The 19,700-nt window shown below is 52.6% G+C and overlaps 1 protein-coding gene across 1 annotated transcript in view; it reads left to right on the top strand.

Annotated features, from left to right (window-relative positions):
* ITGA9 (integrin subunit alpha 9) overlaps positions 1–19,700 on the top strand; it is a 313,829-nt gene that overhangs the window by 282,527 nt on the left and 11,602 nt on the right. Inside the window, exons 19-20 of the mRNA XM_030887657.2 lie at positions 741–842; positions 13,335–13,454. Of these exons, the coding sequence (XP_030743517.2) occupies positions 741–842; positions 13,335–13,454 (222 nt within the window). The remainder of the gene's footprint in view (positions 1–740; positions 843–13,334; positions 13,455–19,700) is intronic.

Here is a 19,700-nt window from a genome sequence, read left to right as displayed (position 1 = left end):
CCCCATGCCCCTAAACTCCCCTGCCAGACCCCCAAGGAGCCATTCATCCAGTTACTGTCTCTAGAGATTTACTCATCCTGCATTTCAGCTACAGAAAAACATTTGAAAATAAAACTAACAAGAACAAATGAAACAGATGAAAACCTCAATTGAAAAGGAAGCAGAAAATATTTAAAAGTAAAGCAAATTTAAACAGATCATAAGGGAGATCAAATGATAGGGTGCTAAATTTTACCCTAATTGCAGCAGCAACCATCCACTTTCTAATGCATTCTGCACAGTAGCAGAGCTGTTCACATCCCTGGCCCACACCCAGAGGGGATGGTGTGAAAGGATTCTCAAGGGAAAAACCTGGAAGTCTGTGCTTTATATAGGCTCTCTGGGTGGTGCAAACCATTAACATGCTCAGCTGAGTCCCCAGAGTGGAGTTCTACCCCAAGGTGCCTTTGAAGAAAGGCCTGGTGACCTAATTCCCAGAAATCAGTCACGGAAAATCCTACTGAGCGCAACCCTACTCTGACACACGCGGGCCTGCCTTGGGTCAAGGATGACTCTCCGGCTGTACGCGTTGATATGTTTCATAAAGGTGCTCCTGACAGAGAGGCATCTAGGTAAGTGGTGAAGTGTGTCTCCTCCTTTGGTCGTTCTGCACTGCATCCTAGGGTTTCAGCTCCTCCTCTGAGCCCAGCCATGGCCGAGGTGGGGACAGTCTTACAGCCAGTGGTCTGTCTTCTCCACAGGACAGTTCCTCTGTCATCCAGTTTATGACCCGAGCCAAGGTGAAGGTGGACCCTGCCCTCAGGGTGGTGGAAATAGCCAACGGGAACCCGGAAGAGATGACGGTGAGTGGGGTGCATGGGGACAGCCCTCCTCGGGCGAGGGGAGCCAGGGGCCTTGGGTTTGAGAATGAAAATAGCTTCCGAGCCAAGCCGGCAGGCGCATGGTGAGCCCAACAAGCAGGGCCGGCCTCAGCTTCCAACCCCTACGGGGAGCGCCGGCAGCTTGCTGCTGCTGTGAGAGCCTGGTTCCCTGCCTGCCTTGGCCAGCCAGAGGGGAAACCATGTAGAACGACCCTCGACAGGAGCTGGCTGTCCACTCAGCCTGGGATGCTCGTCTTTATCTTTCCCAGACCTGTCCCCGAAACCCGCCTGGCCGCACCGCTCTATGGCTGATGAACGCGGGGTGTTTCAAAACCAGTGGTGTGAATACCTTGCGGAGGTCATGTCCAAACAGCCCAGGCTTAGAGGGGTCCCTTTCATTCTCTGCCTACCCCCTCTCTTCTCTGAAGTTGAGCTTAGCGCTTCCGCCTCAGGGGCAGGAAGGTGCCACGAACCACAAGTCAGGGAGATGGAGTGGGGGGAGGGTAGGGAAGGGTGACCCACCTGTGGAATTTCACTGCCACTTTTCGCTGTTTGGGGTTGGGTAGGGAAGGCTTGTCTTTGGTTTGACGCCCCCATGCACGTGCTCAGATCCTGGGTGTGTTGAAAGGAGAGAGAGCAACGTGAACGCCGCATTTGCCAAGGTGCCCAGCCACTAGCCATCTCGTGGCATCTCCATCCTGGGGATTTAGGAGCCCTGGTGGTAGTGTGGTTATGCATTAGCCTGCTAACCTTGTGGTTAGCAGTTCAAATCCACCAGCTGCTTCCGGGGAGAAAGATGAGGCTTTCTACTACTGTAAAGCGTGACAGTCTTGGAAACGCACAAGGGCAGTTCTACCCTGTCCTTGAGGGGCCAGGAGTCAGAATGGACTCAGGAGCAGCTGTTTGGCTTTCTGGGTTTGGTTTGGTTTTTGGTTTTCCCTGGAAATGACTTTCCTTTGAGGGGATAGCTCACCCTTTCTGGAAGAGCCAGTGCGGATTGTTGCCGCGAGACGTTTATAGCAGCCATCAATCAGTACACATTTGTTACTTGCGTGTCACCATGGACATCGCTGGGTGGCCCAATTGGCTTGTTTTCTGACTGCTAACTGGGAGGTTGGCAGTTCAAACCCACCTCCAAATACCACAGAAGAAATGTCCTGAGTGCCTGCTACCGGTCAGCTGACCCCTGAGAAAGGAGCAATTCTCCTCTCCGGCAGCACCAGCACCAGAGGTCAGAATTGACGGGGCCACAACCGACTGGCTTGGCTCCGGTGATGAGCCAGAACCTCGCTGCCTTCGAGTCGGTGCTGCCTCAGCCGCCGGCAGCACAGGGGAGAACTTCCCCTGGGACTTTCCGAGACTCCCTCTTGATCGGAGCAGAAGCCCATCTGCCTCCCGCCTGGAGTGACAGCATCCGGGAATTTTACATGTCAGAGCTCAGGCACGCCTCGAAGATTCCTGATTACGAAAGGTTCGTATAGAAGTCAAATCTTCAGGGACCTCAGTAGTATGTCAGCTTGCCTTCTATTTTGGGGTGAGGGAAGAGATGAGTGTGATCCCCCCAGTCGGTGAGGGCTGTGAAGCCCGCACACAGGAGTGGGCATCCTGGACTTGGAATAGCAAAGAAGTGCCAGCCAGCCTCCCCTCAGCCCTCCGGTCGCCTCCCCGAGTTGTCCAAGAAGCGGGTCTTCAATCACAGACACCCGGGACAGGACGAGGAACGATGCCACGGGCCGGCACTGCCTTGGGCTCCGTTCCCCTGGCAGGAGGAACTCGGGAAGTAGCCGCCTTTCCTCTCAGCCTTTTGGCCATCAAACTGCCAATTCAAACCTTCACCAGGGAGGCCAGAGAGAGAGCTGTTGGCTCTTTGTTGTCCTAGCTCTAGTTAAGGAGTTGCTTTGAAACGAACTGTCTGCCCAACAGGAACTGTTTGGAAAAGCAGGTAATCCGTGGTGTTACCACTTAAAGCGAATGGGAATGGGTAAAATGGGAGTGCTGCCTTCCAGTAGAAGACTACACTCTGGGATCTGGGACGAAGACATCCTTGAAGATCCCGTTTTTGAATTCAGAGTCATCAGGACCCTCCCAAAATACCACTTTCAGCCATCGCTGGTTCACATCGGATACTAAGGCGATGTTTTCATTATCGACAGGGCCTGGCAGCATAAAGGTTACACGTTGGGCTGCTAACCACAAGGTCAGCAGTTTGAAACCACCAGCCGCTCCTCAGGAGAAAGATGAGGCTTTCTACTCCCATAAAGAGTTACAGTCTCAGAAACCCACAGGGGCAATTCTACCCTGTCCTATAGGGTCCCTATGAGAGATTTGACTTGATGGCAGTGGTTTTATTGTCACCATTAAGGGTTCTTGGGAAAGAAATCCTGTTCCAATGGACTTCCCCTCACCTCCCACCCCTATCCCCCACTCCACCCCTGCCCCCCCACCCTGTCCCCATCCCTGTCCTCCTGCGAGAAAATGAACACATGTCAGGATCCCAGAAATGTCCTCTTCGCCCTTATCTCCATATTTTTGCCCGTTTCAAAATCCCAGACACGAAAATTAAATTCTCTAATCTGCTTCCAACTTGCGGGGTTGGGGGTGGCGACCAGCACCAACCTCTGTAAGGTGGTTTGCTTTTTCAGGACAAACACTCTTCCCGGAGTGATTGTTCTCAGGGCTTGGCTCTCTGACCATGGCCGTCCAAAGGAGATGTTCACAGAGGCTGGCCGCCACACTGAAGTCGGGCAACATTTCACAAGATTGTAGATTAGGGCCCTGGCCTTGGAATGCACAGGAAATGGGCTTGCGGCCTGAGCCGAGCCGGGTGTGGGTGAGCAGAGGGAAACAATGCCCAGATGGTTAGCCACTTAGAGTGTACGTGGCGATGACGTTCCCTGGCAGGACCACTGACCCGTCCCCCCTGTAGCTCTTCGTGTCTCCCACCTTTCCTGCTGATATAAGAAGTCTTGCAAACCCACAGGGGCAGCCCCCTCCTGCCCTACAGCGTCGCTATCAGTCGGAATCAACCTGATGGCAGTGGTTTGTTTGTTGTTTCCTTACAGAGCGTTTGGGTGAAGACCCTGGGAATCTTCAGTTGATTCTTGAGTAAGGTGACCAGACATCCCGCCTTTGGCCGGACAGTCCCGATTTTTAAAAATTTGTCCCGCGTCCCGTGGCGTTTTTAAAAAGCCCTGATTTTTTGGAAAGAATGCACGACAAACTAGGGTATACAGTTTTTGGCTGCCATGTGGCTATTTTGCCAGGATATGAGTTTTATCAATGGTGTCCCGCTTTACCAATGTTAAAATCTGGTCACCTTATTCTTTTTGCATGAGACTCATTTATCAAGAAGTATCTTCAGGGTACTTCCCAGGTAGTGCTCACACATGGAGGTCCCGGTTGAGAAGGACCAAGAACATGTTGAATTTCAGGTCAAGCCGTCTAGCTTTTCAGTGAGAGGAGGCAGGTCAGGGAGGGAAAGGAAAGGACAGGACGCGTTGGCTGGGGCCCACACAGTCATAAAGATGGGAACAGGCACCACAGCAGGTGGTGCCGGGAAAGCTGACTCTCATCAAGAAAAGGAATTTGCCTCAGAAAGGCACTTCAGGAAGAAAATACGAGTCGATTTCCCTGGTTCCCAAATTGGCCCCTGGGGCCCACTGAGGAACACAGAAGCCCAGCAAGTTGCCCATATCTTAAAGAGCGCTAGCCGACAACCACGAAGACCAGCGAGCAAACCCAGAACCATGGACTCTCCGTATTTTCCACAGGACACTCTGCTCCCCTGGGATCTCAAGCCATGTTGTGATGTGGGATGAGGCCCTTTCTCTGCAGCTTCCACTGCCCCCTCTCTCCCCGCTGGAAGGGAGCGAGTAGCCAGCTCTGGCCTTCAGAACTAGAAAAAGCTCCCAGGACAGGGTGCCCCACAGAGGAAGTCATTCGACGACTATTGACTGCGGGTATGTTGAGGACCAAACACTGTCCCAGGCACTGGAACAGCCAGTGCAGAACCAAGCTCACTGCCGTCGAGCAGATTCTGCCTGGGAGCGACCCTGCAGGACAGGGTAGAGCTGCCTCCGGTGAGTTTCTGAGACTGAGTCTCATCTTGCTCCCCGAGAGCTGCTGGTGATGTTGAACTACAGCCTTTGTAGTGAGCCACCCAACCAAATAGACATGGTTGTGTCCGTGTCGCCCCCGCCACTGACACACACACACACACACACACACACACACACACACACACACCCCTCATAGAGCTGGCTGTGGGGCAGCAAGCAAAGGAGCCAACAGACGGTATTTCACTCGGACGTGATTCGCATGGGAGAAGAACGTCAGGGAGAACCTGTTCTAGGGTGAGGGGACTCGCGGGGAAGGGCCTCATCTCTGTGGTGGTGGGGGGAGGGAGGAACGGCGGTGGCCTCTCTGGTGCCCACCTACAGTGGGAGCATCGTTCTGAGCAGGTGGTAGGAGTCACAGGCAGGGTGGTCCGCAGCTGGTGCTCTGGCTCAGGAGAGAGCCTGGGCTCGCAAGGCCTCAGAAGCACATCCTGTTCAGACGTCAAGGTCAGTTGGTCCTGGAGCGCTTCTCCTGGTTGACGGGTTCTGCACCAGATGCGCAGCCCCTCCTTGACGAGACGTCACATCCCAGGGGGCCCTCCTCCCCAGTGTGAGGTCACAGTTACATTGTTGGAAGTTCAAGTCCACCCCAAGGCACCTTGGAAGAAAGACCTGGTGATCTACATCCGAAAACAGCCACTGACAACCTCCTGTACACAGCTCTGTTCTGACCCACGGGGGTCGCGTGTGTGGGAATCGACCTGAGGATGACTGACTAGGATTGTTAAACCCCATTGTCCTCACGCACATAGAATTTCCTCTTCTAACTGCAATGGCCGGAGCGTCTTGGAAACCTACAGGGGCAGTTTTACCTTGTGAGTCAGATCTAACTGGATGGTGGCGAAAATCTGTTTTCATTTTGCAGCTTCATTTAACGGACCTGACTTTTTAGAGCCCTTTTAGGATTACAGAGACTTTGTGTAGAAATTCTCTCCTGCTTACACATTGCTCTTCCCATGACTGACACCTGGCCTTCCTGTCGAGGTGTGGTTGTTTCCCTGGGTTACCAGGCAGCTGACCACAAGTAGGGCAGTTCAGACCCACCAGCTGCTCCGAGAGAGAGAGCTGCAACTGTCCGCGCCCATTACAATTTACAGTTTTAAAAAAACGTTCCTATGGTCGGCAGTTCAAAACCCCCAGCAGCTCCTTGGGAGAAAGACTGGGCTTTCTACTCCCGTAAACAGTAAACAGTGTTGGAAACCCTTGAGGTGGGGTGGGAGGGGTATGCTATGAGTCAGCGTTGACAAAATAGCAGTGGGTTTGGGATTTTTGCTGTCATTTACAGGAGGTCCTGGGGGCACAAATGGCAAAGTACTCAATTACTGGCCCAAACGCTGGGAGCGAAAACCCACCCAGAGAAACAAAATGCATGTGAATTGGCGAATCTAAAACGGATGACCTGCTGTGTAGGCCTTCACCCCCTTCACAAGAAAAGTTAAAAAAGAGAAAAGTTTAACACTCGCCTGCTGTATAATCCAGTACCCCTGACATTGATACCAGAGGAAAGGAAATATAAACCTAAACAAAGAGGGGAGAAAAAAATAAGGCAAAGCATTGGAGAGGCCTGGGATCCTGCTTCTGCAAGGTCCCGCCTGGCAGTGCCGTGGAGCCGGGCTGTGCACACAGGGCGCCGTGAGCACAGTAGTTCCTGACAGCAGCCAGTTTCCACCAAGGTTCTGTTGTTGCCGACTCCTGTGGTCCTGACAGGCCTCCTGGCCTGTGGCCGCTGTTACAATGTTTTCAGTGGCCTAAAAATGCCCGTGTTCCACCCACAATACCCCGCCCTCTCCTTGAAGCCTTGGCAGCCGCTGATCTTTTTGTTGTTTCTCCCGTGGTTCTGCTTCCCCCCGACTCTCATTTCCATGGCATCCCATAGACTGTAGCTTTTTCAATCCGGGTTCTTGTACTTGTGGTGGCTGCCATCGGGTCAGTTCAACTCATGGCTGCACCGTTTACAATAGGACACGTGCCCCAGTCCTGTGCCACCCCCACAGGGCTTGCTGTATTTGAGCCAATTGCTCCAGCCATGGGGTCTGCCCACCTTATCAAGGGCCTCTTCTTCTTCACCGACCTTCTACTTTACCCACCACGATGCCCTTTTCTAGAGACTGGTCTCTCCTGACGCTGTGCCCCGTGGAGAAATGGAGCCTCACCATGCTGCATCTAAGGAGCTGTCTGGCTCTCCTTCCCCCACGGCAGAGTTGTTCCACCTTGTGCAACCAGCAGCCTTTGCTGGCACCATCGTCGAAATGCACCAGGACTTCTCCAGTCTTCTTGACTCCGGGTGCAGCTTGCTCCGCACAGGAGGCAGTTGGCTCTATCCTGACTTGGATCCAGTGCACCTTCGTCCTCAAAGGGACAACTTGACTTTCTAACACTTTGAAGAGCGCTTTTGTCGCAGATGTGCCCAAGGCAATACTCCTCACTTAACAAAAAGTACGCCAGATGCTCCTATGTCATTCATAGCCTGATAGCTCATTGCTTCATATCATTCAGCGACACGCCATTGGATGGCTATACCACACTGTATGCATATGTCTTAGTTACAAGGAGCCCTGCCAGTGCCATGGAGTAAACTTGGGATGGCTAACCACAAGGTTAGCGGTTCAAGCCCACCAGCCACACTATCAGAGAAAGATGAGGTTAGCTTCTCCTGTAAACCTTTACAGCCACAGAGGCCATGCATAGTTGGAATTGACTTGATAGCAATAGGTAGGTCTTGGTTACCAAGTTGTTGTGGTTGTTGTTGAGATGAAAATCATGCCCCTTCCCTGCTTAAGCCCCATGGGCTTCCCATTCCTCTTAAGATAAAGAAGACAATTTTTAACAGAGCCTCTGGCCCGCCCCCTCTCTCCAGCCTCATTCAAGCATCTTTCTTTGATTTTCTGGTCATTCTGTTTGCTTCAGAATGAACCGGCTAGTGACAGTGCCTAATTCCTACCCAGCTCCCGCCTGTCACAGGGATGGTGCCCAGCCTACTCCTTCTCCTTGGAATGCTGGCTTCTCCCGGTTTTCACTAGTGAACTTATCCTTCAGCTCTCAGTTCGAGCAGTTCCTCTGGAACTCGTTCCTGAGCCCGTGCCTCTCCAAGAGTCTTAAACAGTTGCAAGCCTGTCCCTTCTTACACTTAGCAGTTTTTCATGGGGATGTCGGCCGGTATCTGCCCCCAGCTGGGAGCTCCAAGAGAGCAAATACCATCTGCGTGATTTACCAGTGAGACCCCACAGTGCTTAGCACAGAATAGGTGTTACATACACATTTGCTGGGTGGTGGGTGATGGATAGATAGATGGAGTTTGACACTGGATAGAGAGATGGGCAGAGAGCTAAATGGGTGGAGGGAGTGGATGGGCAGGTGGCCAGGGTTCCTCCCAAATGCCCAGTACTGTAGAATCCTCTCCAACTCACAGCGATCCCACGTGTTTGAGTAGAAATTCAGTGGTGACAATCTTACAGAAGGGCATCTCCAGGCCTTTTTTCTTGGCACAACTTGGGTGGATTCAAACCACCAACCTTAGGTGAGCAACAACCATTCTCTGCCACCCAGGCAATCGCCCTCTTAAAATAGAAGTGAAGCACACGCCGAGACTCCAGCCTAAACCCTCAGATCTGATGCGGCAGACGCAATCATGTTTGCGCTTCGTCTAGTGTTATGGTGGAAGGACCATTGAATTCGTTCATTGTGCACTCGAGTCACGTAACAAATCACCGCCTCGACTTAGACGACAGGGATACGTACACACAAGCCCTTGTCCTGTAGGAACCCGCAGCTTCCTGGGCCCCGCAGAGGGGAAGATACAGCGTTACCTTGCAGAAGGACCTAGACTGGGTCTATGAAGTACTCACCGGGCTGTGGTTTTTAAATTGAACTGTGTAGCAGCCTGGTCCTCCAGAGGGGCTTGAGAGGCTGCTGGGCTGGGGGGAGGAAGATCTGGGAAGGGAGACGGGGCAGGCTGGGTCCTGAATGGCCTCCTTTCAACCTGAGAATCTCACTTTTGTCTGTGTTAAATGTTGGGGTGCTCTGGTGGACTTTCTCTGCTATATGAGCCTGAAAACGATGGTGTCGCCAACCACAGCTCAGAGAAGGAAGAATTCTGCTGCAAAAGGAGATGGGGCTGGGCTGCTTGAGGGAGGAGATATTGGAGCAGGGCTCCTAGCTTAAAAAAAAAAAGTTCTTTTTAGGAAAGTCCAAAATTTTCTAAAGAGAAAAACTATCCATTATATATATCATGTAATGCTTACCTTTCTTTCTTTTTTGCATAGCTGAAGAGTCCATTCACTGAATCATTGTTCTGGCCTTCTTTTCACCTAGCATGATAGCATTATCATTTTTCACTTATCCCCGTGTTTTCACAAGTAGGTCAAATTGGGAAGTCAGGCAAAAGGCTGTCTGCCCTCTCAGAGATGTACTTCAGCGTGACCTCACCCCAAAAGGTCAAAGCAGTGCCTGAGGACCAGCAACACCAGGGCTCCTGGGAGCTTGTGTTAGTCTGGGTTGACCAGAGAAACAAATTCATAGATACTCATATGTGTGTAAGAGAGAGCTTTATATCAAAGAGTAATTGTATGGTAAGAAAACAGCCTAGTCCAGATCAAGTCCATAAGTCTGATATTAGCCTATATGTCTGATACCAGTTGATAAAGTCCTCTTCAGACGCACGCAGCACATGCAACGACACAAAATGCAGGAAGATCACAGGCCAGTGGGTGGGAAGTCTTGTGGATCCAGTGGTAGTGAAGCATCTCCACGTGGCTCCTCCAGCTCCAGGCTCTAGTTCCATCAGGGGTCTCCATGTGGCTTGTCAGCAGGAAGACAAAGCAGAGCGAGTCTGTGTGTACCTGGCCTCCAGTGAGCTATTTATCTCCATGGCACCTCCAAAGGAGGTCAAGCTGCAACCTGATGGACAGGCTAGACTCCACCCCTTCACAAGTTGACAGATTATGGACCTGCCACAGAGCTTATTTTAAATGGTCTCAGGCTCCTGTCCCAGACTCCTGATCCAGAATCTGCCTTTCAGCGAGTTTCCTCATATGATTCCGATAGGTGAGATTTTAAAAGGTGCTGGTCTAACAGGCCTGCCCAAGGATGACTCGCCTCTGATGTTACAGAAGGATCCCTGGTGGCATGTGGTTATGCGTTTGGGCTGCAAACTTCAGGGTCATCAGTTCAAAAGCAACAGCCACCCCGAGGGAGAAAGATGGGGCTGTCTCCTCCCGTACAGAGTTACCGTCTTAGAAACTCACAGGGGCAGTTCTGCCCTGTCCAATGTGGCCCCGGTGAGTCAGCCTCTACTTGATGACAGCGAGTTTGGTGATGTTACGTATTAACTTGTAAAAGACTGTAAACTCATAGAACGACTTTTACCAATAAAGATGCCCATGATTTCCATCTGGTAGAGAATCTCTGTCTGATATTAACCAGTCTTGCCTCTGATGTGGCGGTCTGATCCCAGCGTTCTTGCCCTTCTGTCTGGACTTGCGTGCACATCCTGGCTCATAACTCTGATGATCCCCTTAATGAATTGAGAAATCTTTGACATGTGTTCACTCAGTATTTGTATGAGAGTCATGCTTTTTACTTTCCAGAAATTATACTTTGCTGGTTAGCTCTATAGCCGTTGTTTTTAAGAGCTCTATAATACACCATGTTTAAACCAAATCAAACTCACTGCCACCAACCCGTAGTCTACTCCAACCCATAGCCACCCTACAGGACAGTGTAAAGCTGCCTCTGAGGGTTTCCAAGACTGTAAATCTTCACGGGAGTAGAAAGCCTCATCTCTCACCCATGGAGCGGCGGGTGGTTTAGAACAGCTGACCTTGGCAGTTAGCAGCTCAACTCATAACTTATTATGTTATTTGGGGGTGACAGTTAATTTGCCTGATGATGCCCTCGTGGTTTCGTGGGCCAAGTATTTCTGATTCTATATCAATAGGTAGTGTTTTGCAATGAACATCTCTGAGTATTGAACTCTGCCTGTGTTTTATCTGCCTTACCTTTGAGTCAATCTCCAAGTCCAGAACTAATGGGTCAAAGGGCATCATCATTTTTAAGATGTGCAGTACTGGAGCTACTGGAAGGACCTTCCAGCTGGCAAAAGCAGGTGGGTGCATGTGTCACTGGTCAGAGGACGTGAGGACGTGTCAGGGGAGGCAGGAGGCCCATTGGAAAGACCTGGCCTCCTGAGCTGCTGAGTGATGAGAAGCCACAGATGGTGTGAGCCGAGAAGGGGCGTGACAAGACCTGTGTTTTAGAAGGACCACCGTGCCCTCAGATGACGTCTCGCTGTCGGCATCCTGCTAGCCAGACCACCGGACCGGACGAGGGCAGTGGGACGGGTGGAAATGAGAGGAGGGATCGGAGGGTAGTTAGAGGGAAACGGGCTTGAGCCAGATCGCCCAGCGTGTTCATGAGGGTCAGTGTCCCAGCTCTCCCAGGAGTCCGTGCTGCTGTGGGGCTGTTAACTAAGCTCCAGGGTGCTTAGCTGACCCCCACCCCCACCCAAGGGCTTTTTTACGAGGGTTGTGATGAGAGGGAACGGGCTGGGACAAAGCATAAAGCACGTGTCCCAGCAGATTATGGCCCCACAAAAGTGATACAAGGTTCAGCACACATTCCAGGACATGACAAGGCCTGCTTGTAGGCTTTGCCAGACTAAACTGTGGCACACGTGCTGTCTCTGTATCCAGAAAGCCAGGCCTCCAAGGGGGTTCTGCCAGGATGCAGGCTGTAGACACTCTGAGGCAGGCAGTGTCCCTCAGAAGCCATCTGTGTGGCCTCAATGGGCTGGGCTTTACAAGGGGCTCCCACTGGGCTCATAGCCCACCTCACGGACTCTCTGTGAACGAGAGGGCTGAGCAGGCCTTCCAGAAACCATGCCAGTCTCCTTCTCAGAGCATGTTTCTCGGAGGAGGAATCGGCTCCTCCTGAGTTGCCAACAGCTGCCCCGATGCAACCAGGCTGGGTGGTGCAAGCTGGTACCTTAGCAGCCCCGGGCTGCTACCTTGAGACCTTTCCTCCTGGCCACCAGGCCCCACAGTTCTTGTACAAAACACCAGCAGGGACTCTGAGTGCGGAAGGGGAATGGGTCCACAGCTTTTCACAGGGCAAGAATCTCCCTGTCCATCCTTAAAGACCAAGCCAAAAATCAAGCTCACTGCTACCAATTCAATTCCGACTCATGGTGACCCCGCGGGCAGAGTAGAACTGCCCTTGTGGGTTTCCGAGACGTAGCTCTTTATAGGAGTGAAAAGCCTCATCTTTCTCCCACAGAATGAGAGGTGGTTTTGAACTGCTGACCTTGTGGTTAGTGGCCCAATGTGTCAGCACTGTGCCACCCAGGGCCTTCTGTCTTTAAAGATGTGACTCTAGTGGGAACCTAACCAGAGACTGGGAGCTTAAGAGAACTGATTTCAGTGCCCCTCCCTTTGGGCACCGATGGTCTGAAGATCAGCTGTGGGAGCAGCCCCAAACTGAACATGAACCTGGTGCCCAACAGCAGCAGAGAGGACAGATAACTGTGGGGTGTTTGTTCCCTGTCCTGTGAGCATGGGCGTGCCACAGCGTGGATAGAGCGCGTGCACACCCGTATAGCCAGCACTCTGATCGCCAATGGGTGCCTGGTCCAGAGCAGACCGCTTGTCCTCTCTGGGCCTCCTGTGTCCCTCTCTGGAGAATGGGTGCTGGAGTCCTACCGCAGGGGTGGTGGTGAGGATTCGCAAAGCACAGATTTTACAATGCTGTGTCATCAAGCTGATTGTCGCCCTTTTAAGATTCGGGGCTTGGGTTTTTGTCTTCGGGACCTTGTGTTGCTGTAACACAGACCAAAAGTGGATGGCGGTCACAGGGCTTTATTTGCTCACAATTGAGGAGGTTAGAAGTCTGAGAAGAGGGGAAGGGACTGGTGCGAGCTCGCTCGCTCTCTCTCTCTTCAGTGTTTGTATTTGTACCTGGGCTCCATGGTGATCTTCATGCGGTATCTGCTTACTCACTTGCTAGTTTGATCTCTTTTAGATCTAAGAAAAAAAGGACTTTCGACACCCCCTTGCATTCATGCCGTCTCATTGAGACAACAAAGAAAACCCATCTGAAATGGGTTCAGCCCCACAGGTACAGGGCTAGGATGTACCACGCAGCTTCGCAGGGTCACCGTTCAGTTCACAACAGATGACTGGTGCCTTCAGAGGGGTGGGTGGACAATGTAGTAGCCCTACTCCAGGAAAGCACCTGCCGGCATTGTTCGCAGCCAACTGGGCGCTTATCTTGAGCTTTCTCCGGATGTCCAGGCCGGCTGGGCTGCGTCATGCTGTGGGCGCGTCTGCTGTTTGGGCCGTGTTTTCAGTCTTGCATTGCCTCGTAGGTGGTCTTCGAAGCCTTGCACAACCTGGAGCCACGAGGTTACGTCGTGGGCTGGATCATTGCCATCAGTCTGTTGGTGGGGATCCTCATCTTCCTGCTGCTGGCCGTGCTACTGTGGAAGGTGAGTCTGCGGCCACGGGCCCCCATCCACCATCCACCATCCACCATCCACCCCTGTGGGAGCCCTGCTCTCCTGCCACGGCAGGCTTAGAGCACCATGGAAGAGTTTCCTTGCTCCAGGGTACCAGTACCAGGGAGGCACTGTCCCATGCCTGGAATTGAATCTTGGCTCCTTGGGAAGCCACAAGAGAGAGAAAGAGAGAGCACGCCAAGCACGCCCACCCTGACTACCGTGTCTAGCAGAGCTTCCTCCAGCCCTCGTGTGAGAGAGCCACCAACAACCAAGGGCACAGCCACGCGTCAAGGTTGACTCATCTCGACCCTGTAGGACGGGGGCTGAGACTGACTTCGCAGGAGTAGGAAGCCCCTCTCTCCTGCAGGTTGGCTGGTAGTTGCTGACTGCTGGCCCCGCGGCCTGTGTCCACCCAAAGCTGGAGCTTGAGGATAGCAGCCAGGAGTGGAAGGATTTTCCATGGACGGAAGGAAAGGTCGGGAAAAGGAGGCCCAGAGCAGTGCTTTGTCCTTGCCTACCGGGGGAAATGGGCGGCACGTCTAGTGCACCCCCTGGGGAGCGGCTTCCTGGATCCTTCCAGCCCCTGGGAGCTCGTTTGCGGGGGACCAGGCTGTAGCACAGTAACTGCCTCCCTCCCCAGGTTCCGCTGCGCCTCCCTCACTCCTTGTCTCAAGCTCACTTCTCAGCGAAGCCATCGCCCCAAGGCCTGGTGGGTTTCACGGTCGCACTCTCGCTCTCTCCTCTCAGGAATCTGAGGCCCTTTCACGGCCGAGCTTCCAAAGTTCATGGGGAAATGGAATTAAGGGAGAATGGGATTTCCCCAGGAACTTTTGGAAGGCCCCCACCCCCATCTTCATGATGAATGGCCCAGCATCATGATCTGAGGCTGGTCTGTCTCCTCCACTGGGACTCGGTGGTCCCGGGGGTGGGGGCCTTGTCTGTGCTCATCCCCACTCTAGCGCTTAGAGCAGGACCAGGGACACAGCTGGGACAGAGCTGGTGCTTTTCCATGCCCCAGGCGCCAGGTGCAAACAGTCGCTCAGCTGATTGCGATTGAATGTTTTAAATTCAAACCGTTGTTGTCTTTGGGGTCAGAAAACAGTGTGTGTTTCTTGCTCAAGCATGAGACTAGGTGGACAAGAAACGGAGTCCAACCCAGAGATCGCTAGCGGAGCCCAGCGGCGGGCTCTCATTTTGATGTTCTCTGCATAAAGAGATCCGTCTGGGGCCACCTGCCTCCCACGGCTCCGAACAGGTGTGGCTAAGGTAGGGGGAGGAGCGGGGTGGGACCTCCATAAAGGAGGAAGCAGGCAGGTACCCAGGGCATCCATTATAGTAAGGTTTCACGGCCCTTCGTGGTTCTGTTGGCTAAATGGAAGGCTTTGTGGCTGTACCACGGAGCTCCTGCAGTGTAAACTGAGGGCCTTAAACCAGCCATGAGGCGTGTCTGAGTTATTGGTGGGGTGGGAGTTCAGGAGGGGCATGGCTATGGCTGGCTGTGTTCCCTGCCCCCCCCCCCCCGGGGTACTGAGTAAGATGATCTGGCCATCTTTTGCTGATATTCCATGGCCTAGTGCATAACGTCTGGGCTGTATTGCCCTAAGATCCAGCCTGGCATTTGGATTGGAGGGGAAGATTGGATGGGTCTGGCTTAGGGGCCACACTTCACATAGCATGCCTTCCCCTCCTTTCAACAGAAACGCCTCCAAGAGGCACGCAGGCGCGTGCCACTGCTAACCAGGGTGTGTGCACGGAGGACGATGCCCAAGTCCTCTTCCCTCTGCCAAGTGGCCCGAGCGCTGCAGTTGTCCTGAGGGTAGCCTTCGGTAGCACTACAAACAATGCTGCCATGAGACAGGGCCTTGTTTGGATGTGCTCATGACGACTAGGGGTGCACATGCATGGCCAGATGTACACACAGTCGTGATGTCCCCTGAGCCATCCCATGCGAACATGAGCTTGCACAGGGTCCTAGCTGTTCCCATGTGGTCAGAGCACCACAGAGGCCTGTGAGCCAGCAGCTTTATGCTGGCAAGGATGCCCGTGCCCTCATTCTGCAGACAGTCATCCCTTCTAGGTGACAGGTCTTGTGTAAGTGGACAGAGACCAGTGACAGCCACCAGGGGTGGAGGCTAGGCTGAGCCCGGAGGGGCACATGGAACTTGGCCCGGTGAGGGAGCCCTGTCTCACCAGCTCCCGGGCGCACTACAGCGACCGTGGTGCCATAGGAAACCCGTTTGCCATTGAGTTCATTCCAACGTATGGTGATGCCGTGGGTCAGCACAGAGCTGCTTCTGCGCAGCTGTCCCCTTTCAGATGCTGATCTGCAGGCCTTTCTTCTGACGCACCTCTGGGTGGGTTTGAACTGCCAGCTTTGTGCTTCACTGTGTGCGCCACCAGGGGATGACGGGTGTGCGCTCATGCCCACCTTAAACTGCTCATCAAAGACAGAAGCCCATATAAGGTCGGCAAAGGCCTTTCCCAGAGCTGAACTCCAGCCCAGCCTTCTCCCCGGGGACCTTCCAGAAGCCCGTCCACCGACATCCCAGGCAGCCTCGTGCTTGGCGCAGCAGGCCCTGGCTCCGGCGCAAAATCCACAGCGAGGGGCCCGGGCTAACCAGACACTCCTTCAAACCCTGAAATGGATCTGAATCAGCTTTCGTGAAGCCTGCATGTCAACAGACACCGGGAGCCATAATTTAAACTGTATGTGCAAGGCCTGCAGCTGCCTGCCAAGGCATCGTGCAGGCAGAAAGCGGGGAAACCCAAAGCCCTCCTCCCTTCCTGCAGCTCCTGACCGGGTCTGAAGGTGCCGGCACCCCGCCACTGCCTCTTCCAGACAGCCCTGCAGGCCTGTTTGTGAGGGAAGAGGGATGAAAACAAGCACAGAAGGGATACAAGCTTCACGTTTGACTTGCACCTTTAAAAAATGCCTTCAGCTCATCCAAGCCAGCCTTTGAGTCACGTGGAGAGAGTGAAGAGGCTGGGTGTTTCCCCTTCAGAAGAGAGAAACTCTTCCACCATGGGGCAGGGGTCTCTCAAAGTCTGCTCCACCCCACACACAGGCCAGTGCCTACTCAACTCAGCCAAGGAGGGACACTCTCGGTCCTTGCTGATGGCGTCCAGCATGGAGACGCCTTCCTCTCCCCCGTTTGCCCCTTTGTAAACCAACGTGGTTTGGAGCAAAGGGAAGTTTCGCTGCTTTTCCATCCTTTTTGCTGCTCTCTTCCCAGAAGGCCCCGGGCCTGTTTCCAGTCCCTTCTAAAAGGAATGTGGCGAACGACAGGGAGTATTTGCTGCCCACCCCTCCCCCCCAGCCACCACCCAACATAACACCACCAACTGCCTCCAACTGGGGCAGGGGCTTCCCAGAAGCTGCTGCTTGGGGACTGGCTTTGTGCTCACAGCTCATTTATCCGCCACCATTGCATCTGACCTCAAGCAGGAATGTGTCAAATAACCTATTGGAGACGTGGTCCCAGGAATGTGTAAGGGTGAGCAGACCCTCCAGGGGCCACCGGGGTTATCAGTTCCCCTCCACACCAGGCTACAGAACCCCAGCCCTGCTTCTCCCAAGACAGCCCGGGCATGCAGGCGCACACACGGACACACACACACTTCACACTGCCTCCGAATTAAAGCCATGTGCCAGAGGCATTCCGTGGGGGCTTGTTTATGTTTGGAAATAAACAATGGGCTGATGTTGCACTGCTGACATCTTGAGACAGAGACACACTATGTAAATAACCGAGTAACCGAAGAGAGAGGCCCATCAACATGAGGCCCCGCTCAGTCCCAAGAAAGAGCACACCCAAGGCCTTGGCACCACAGCGCAGGAAACAACCCAGAGGCCAGGGATCTCACAAGAAACCAGGCTCCGTGAGCTGGTCTGGCCGGGCTGGTTCAGAAAAGCCACTGCCGCTGCTGGGCAGGCCTCGTCTCCTCTGCCAGTCCACAGCCCCTGCCTGACTGGGCCGCCCCAGAAATCCGTTTCCCTCCCCAACACCAGGAAGGCACACCCTCCTTAGAACAAGCAGCCGTCTTGAAAACAAAAGCGTGGGCATTTGCCTGGAAGACTCAGAAAGCAGGAACGGGGGTGAGGGAGGAAGGGTGAATGCAAACAGGAGACACACAGAGGGAGTTAGTGGCGTTACATGGTGGGGACTGCAGTCAGTGTCGCAAAACAAAAGGCTTAGGAACTGCTGGATGGAAAATGGATCTGCTCGGTAAAGTTTCACTCAAGTCCCAGTGAAAACTGGCGTGATCAGGTAAGAAACCACATGCGTGTGACTAAGGCCCGCGTAGACTACATGGCAACTTTGTGTCAACCAGTAACCAGAGCCTCTTCCTCAAGACCCTTCCCATCCATCAGTCGGAAAATTCCTAGGACCTAGTACTTCTGTTAGGACAAGACACTCTGTTGCCATCTGCTGGACACTAGCAGTAGTAAACTTACAAAGCTCTGTTATCCGTGAGGGGCGTGACACCCCTGGGAGCTGTGCACAGTACCCTGCGCTGTCAGACTCAGCAGTCCCAGCATGGGAAACAGACTTCAAATGAGAAAGGCCAGCTGTAGTGGCAGCCCCTACTTCTCATGCAAGAGGGATTATACACACAGGTTGTATTCAGGGTAGGACTTTTATATATAGTGTTGCTTTGAAAATAAACACAGCTAAACAAACACCAGTAGAACAGTTTCTACTGAAAAACATTCAAGCCTCGCATTGCAATATTAGAAGATTCTATGGGCAAAAATACTGATCGATGAAGGAAGCATCAGAAGAAGATGCAAGGAATACGCAGAATCACTGTACCAAGAAGACTAGTTGACATTCAGCCATTTCAAGAGGTAGAATATGATCAAGAACCAATGGTACTGAAGGAAGAGAGGGCCAAGCTGCACTGAGGATTAGCCAAAATAAAAAAGCTTTAGGAGTTGATGTAAGGTCAATTAAAAGGGTTCGACAAGCTGATGAAGTGCTCACATACCTATGCCAAGAAATGTGGAAGGCAGTAAACTGGCCAATCAACTTGAAGAGAGCTATATTTGTACCCACAGCAAACAAGGGTGACCCAAGAGAATGTGAAATGATCAAGCAATAGCATTAATATCACGTACAAGTAAAATTTTGCTGAAGACCATTTAACAGTGATGTGTTGTAGCAGTGCATTGACAGGGAGTTGCCAGAGAGTCAAAGGAGGATGCAGAACAAAGGGTGTCACTGATGCTGTCAGATGGATCTTGGCTGGAAAGAACGAGTACCAGAAAGGTGTTTGCTTGTGTTTTATTGACTGTGTAAAGCCTTCCACTGTGTGGCTCATCACAAACCGTGGACAGCCTTGAGAAGAACGCGAGTCCCAGGACACTTCATTGTGCTCATGTAGAACTTACACATGGGTCAAAAGGCAGCTGTTCGAACAGAGCAAGGGAATGCTGCATGGTTTAAAATCAGGAAAAGTGTATGTCAGGGTGGTAGCCGCTGCTCATACTTATTCAGTCTGTATGCTAAGCAAGTAATCCCCAAAGCTGGTCTCTAGGAGGAAGAATGTGGCATCAGGATGGGAGGAAGACTTAACAGCCTGTGATATGCAGATGACACCACCTTGCTTGCTGAAAGTGAGGAGGACTCGAAGCCCTTACGGATGAAGCTCGAGGATTGCAGCCTTCGGTATGGATTGCAAGTCAATATAAAGAAAAACAAAATCCTCATCACTGGACCAATAGGTAACATCACGATAAATGGAGGAAAAACCAAAGTTGTCAGGGATTTCATCTCGCTTGAATCCACAACCAGTGCTCCTGGAAGCAGCAGTCACTCAATCAAAAGGCACCTGGCACAGGGAAAGCCCGCTGCACCAGACCCCTCTACAGTGTTGAAGAACGGGGTGTCACTCTGAGGCCTCAGGTGCACTTGACCCAAACCCCAGTATTTCCATTGCATGTGAACGTTGAACATATTGAGTGTAAGGAGGAGCAAAGTAGAATGACGCGTGTGCATTGTGGTGCTGGCACAAAATAGCGAAAGTGCCGAAAGACTCCCACGGATGGGTCTTGGAAGCAAGCTAGCCAGAATGCGCCTCCGCAGGAAGGAGGGTGTATTAGTCTGGGTACTTTGGAGAAACAAATCCACGGCAACTCACGTGTAAGAGAGAGTTTTATGTAAAGAAAGGTGCATCACGAAAACATCCCAACCCAATGCTGCCCAAGCCCACAAGTCCAACATTAACCCATTC

The sequence above is a fragment of the Echinops telfairi genome, unplaced genomic scaffold (genome assembly GCF_000313985.2).
Source record: "Echinops telfairi isolate 266 unplaced genomic scaffold, ASM31398v2 ScPeMD7_7420;HRSCAF=8458, whole genome shotgun sequence".
Classification (NCBI taxonomy): domain Eukaryota; kingdom Metazoa; phylum Chordata; class Mammalia; order Afrosoricida; family Tenrecidae; genus Echinops; species Echinops telfairi.
The sequence above is the reverse complement of the archived record's forward strand: the minus strand, read 5'-3'. Positions and strand labels throughout refer to the sequence as shown.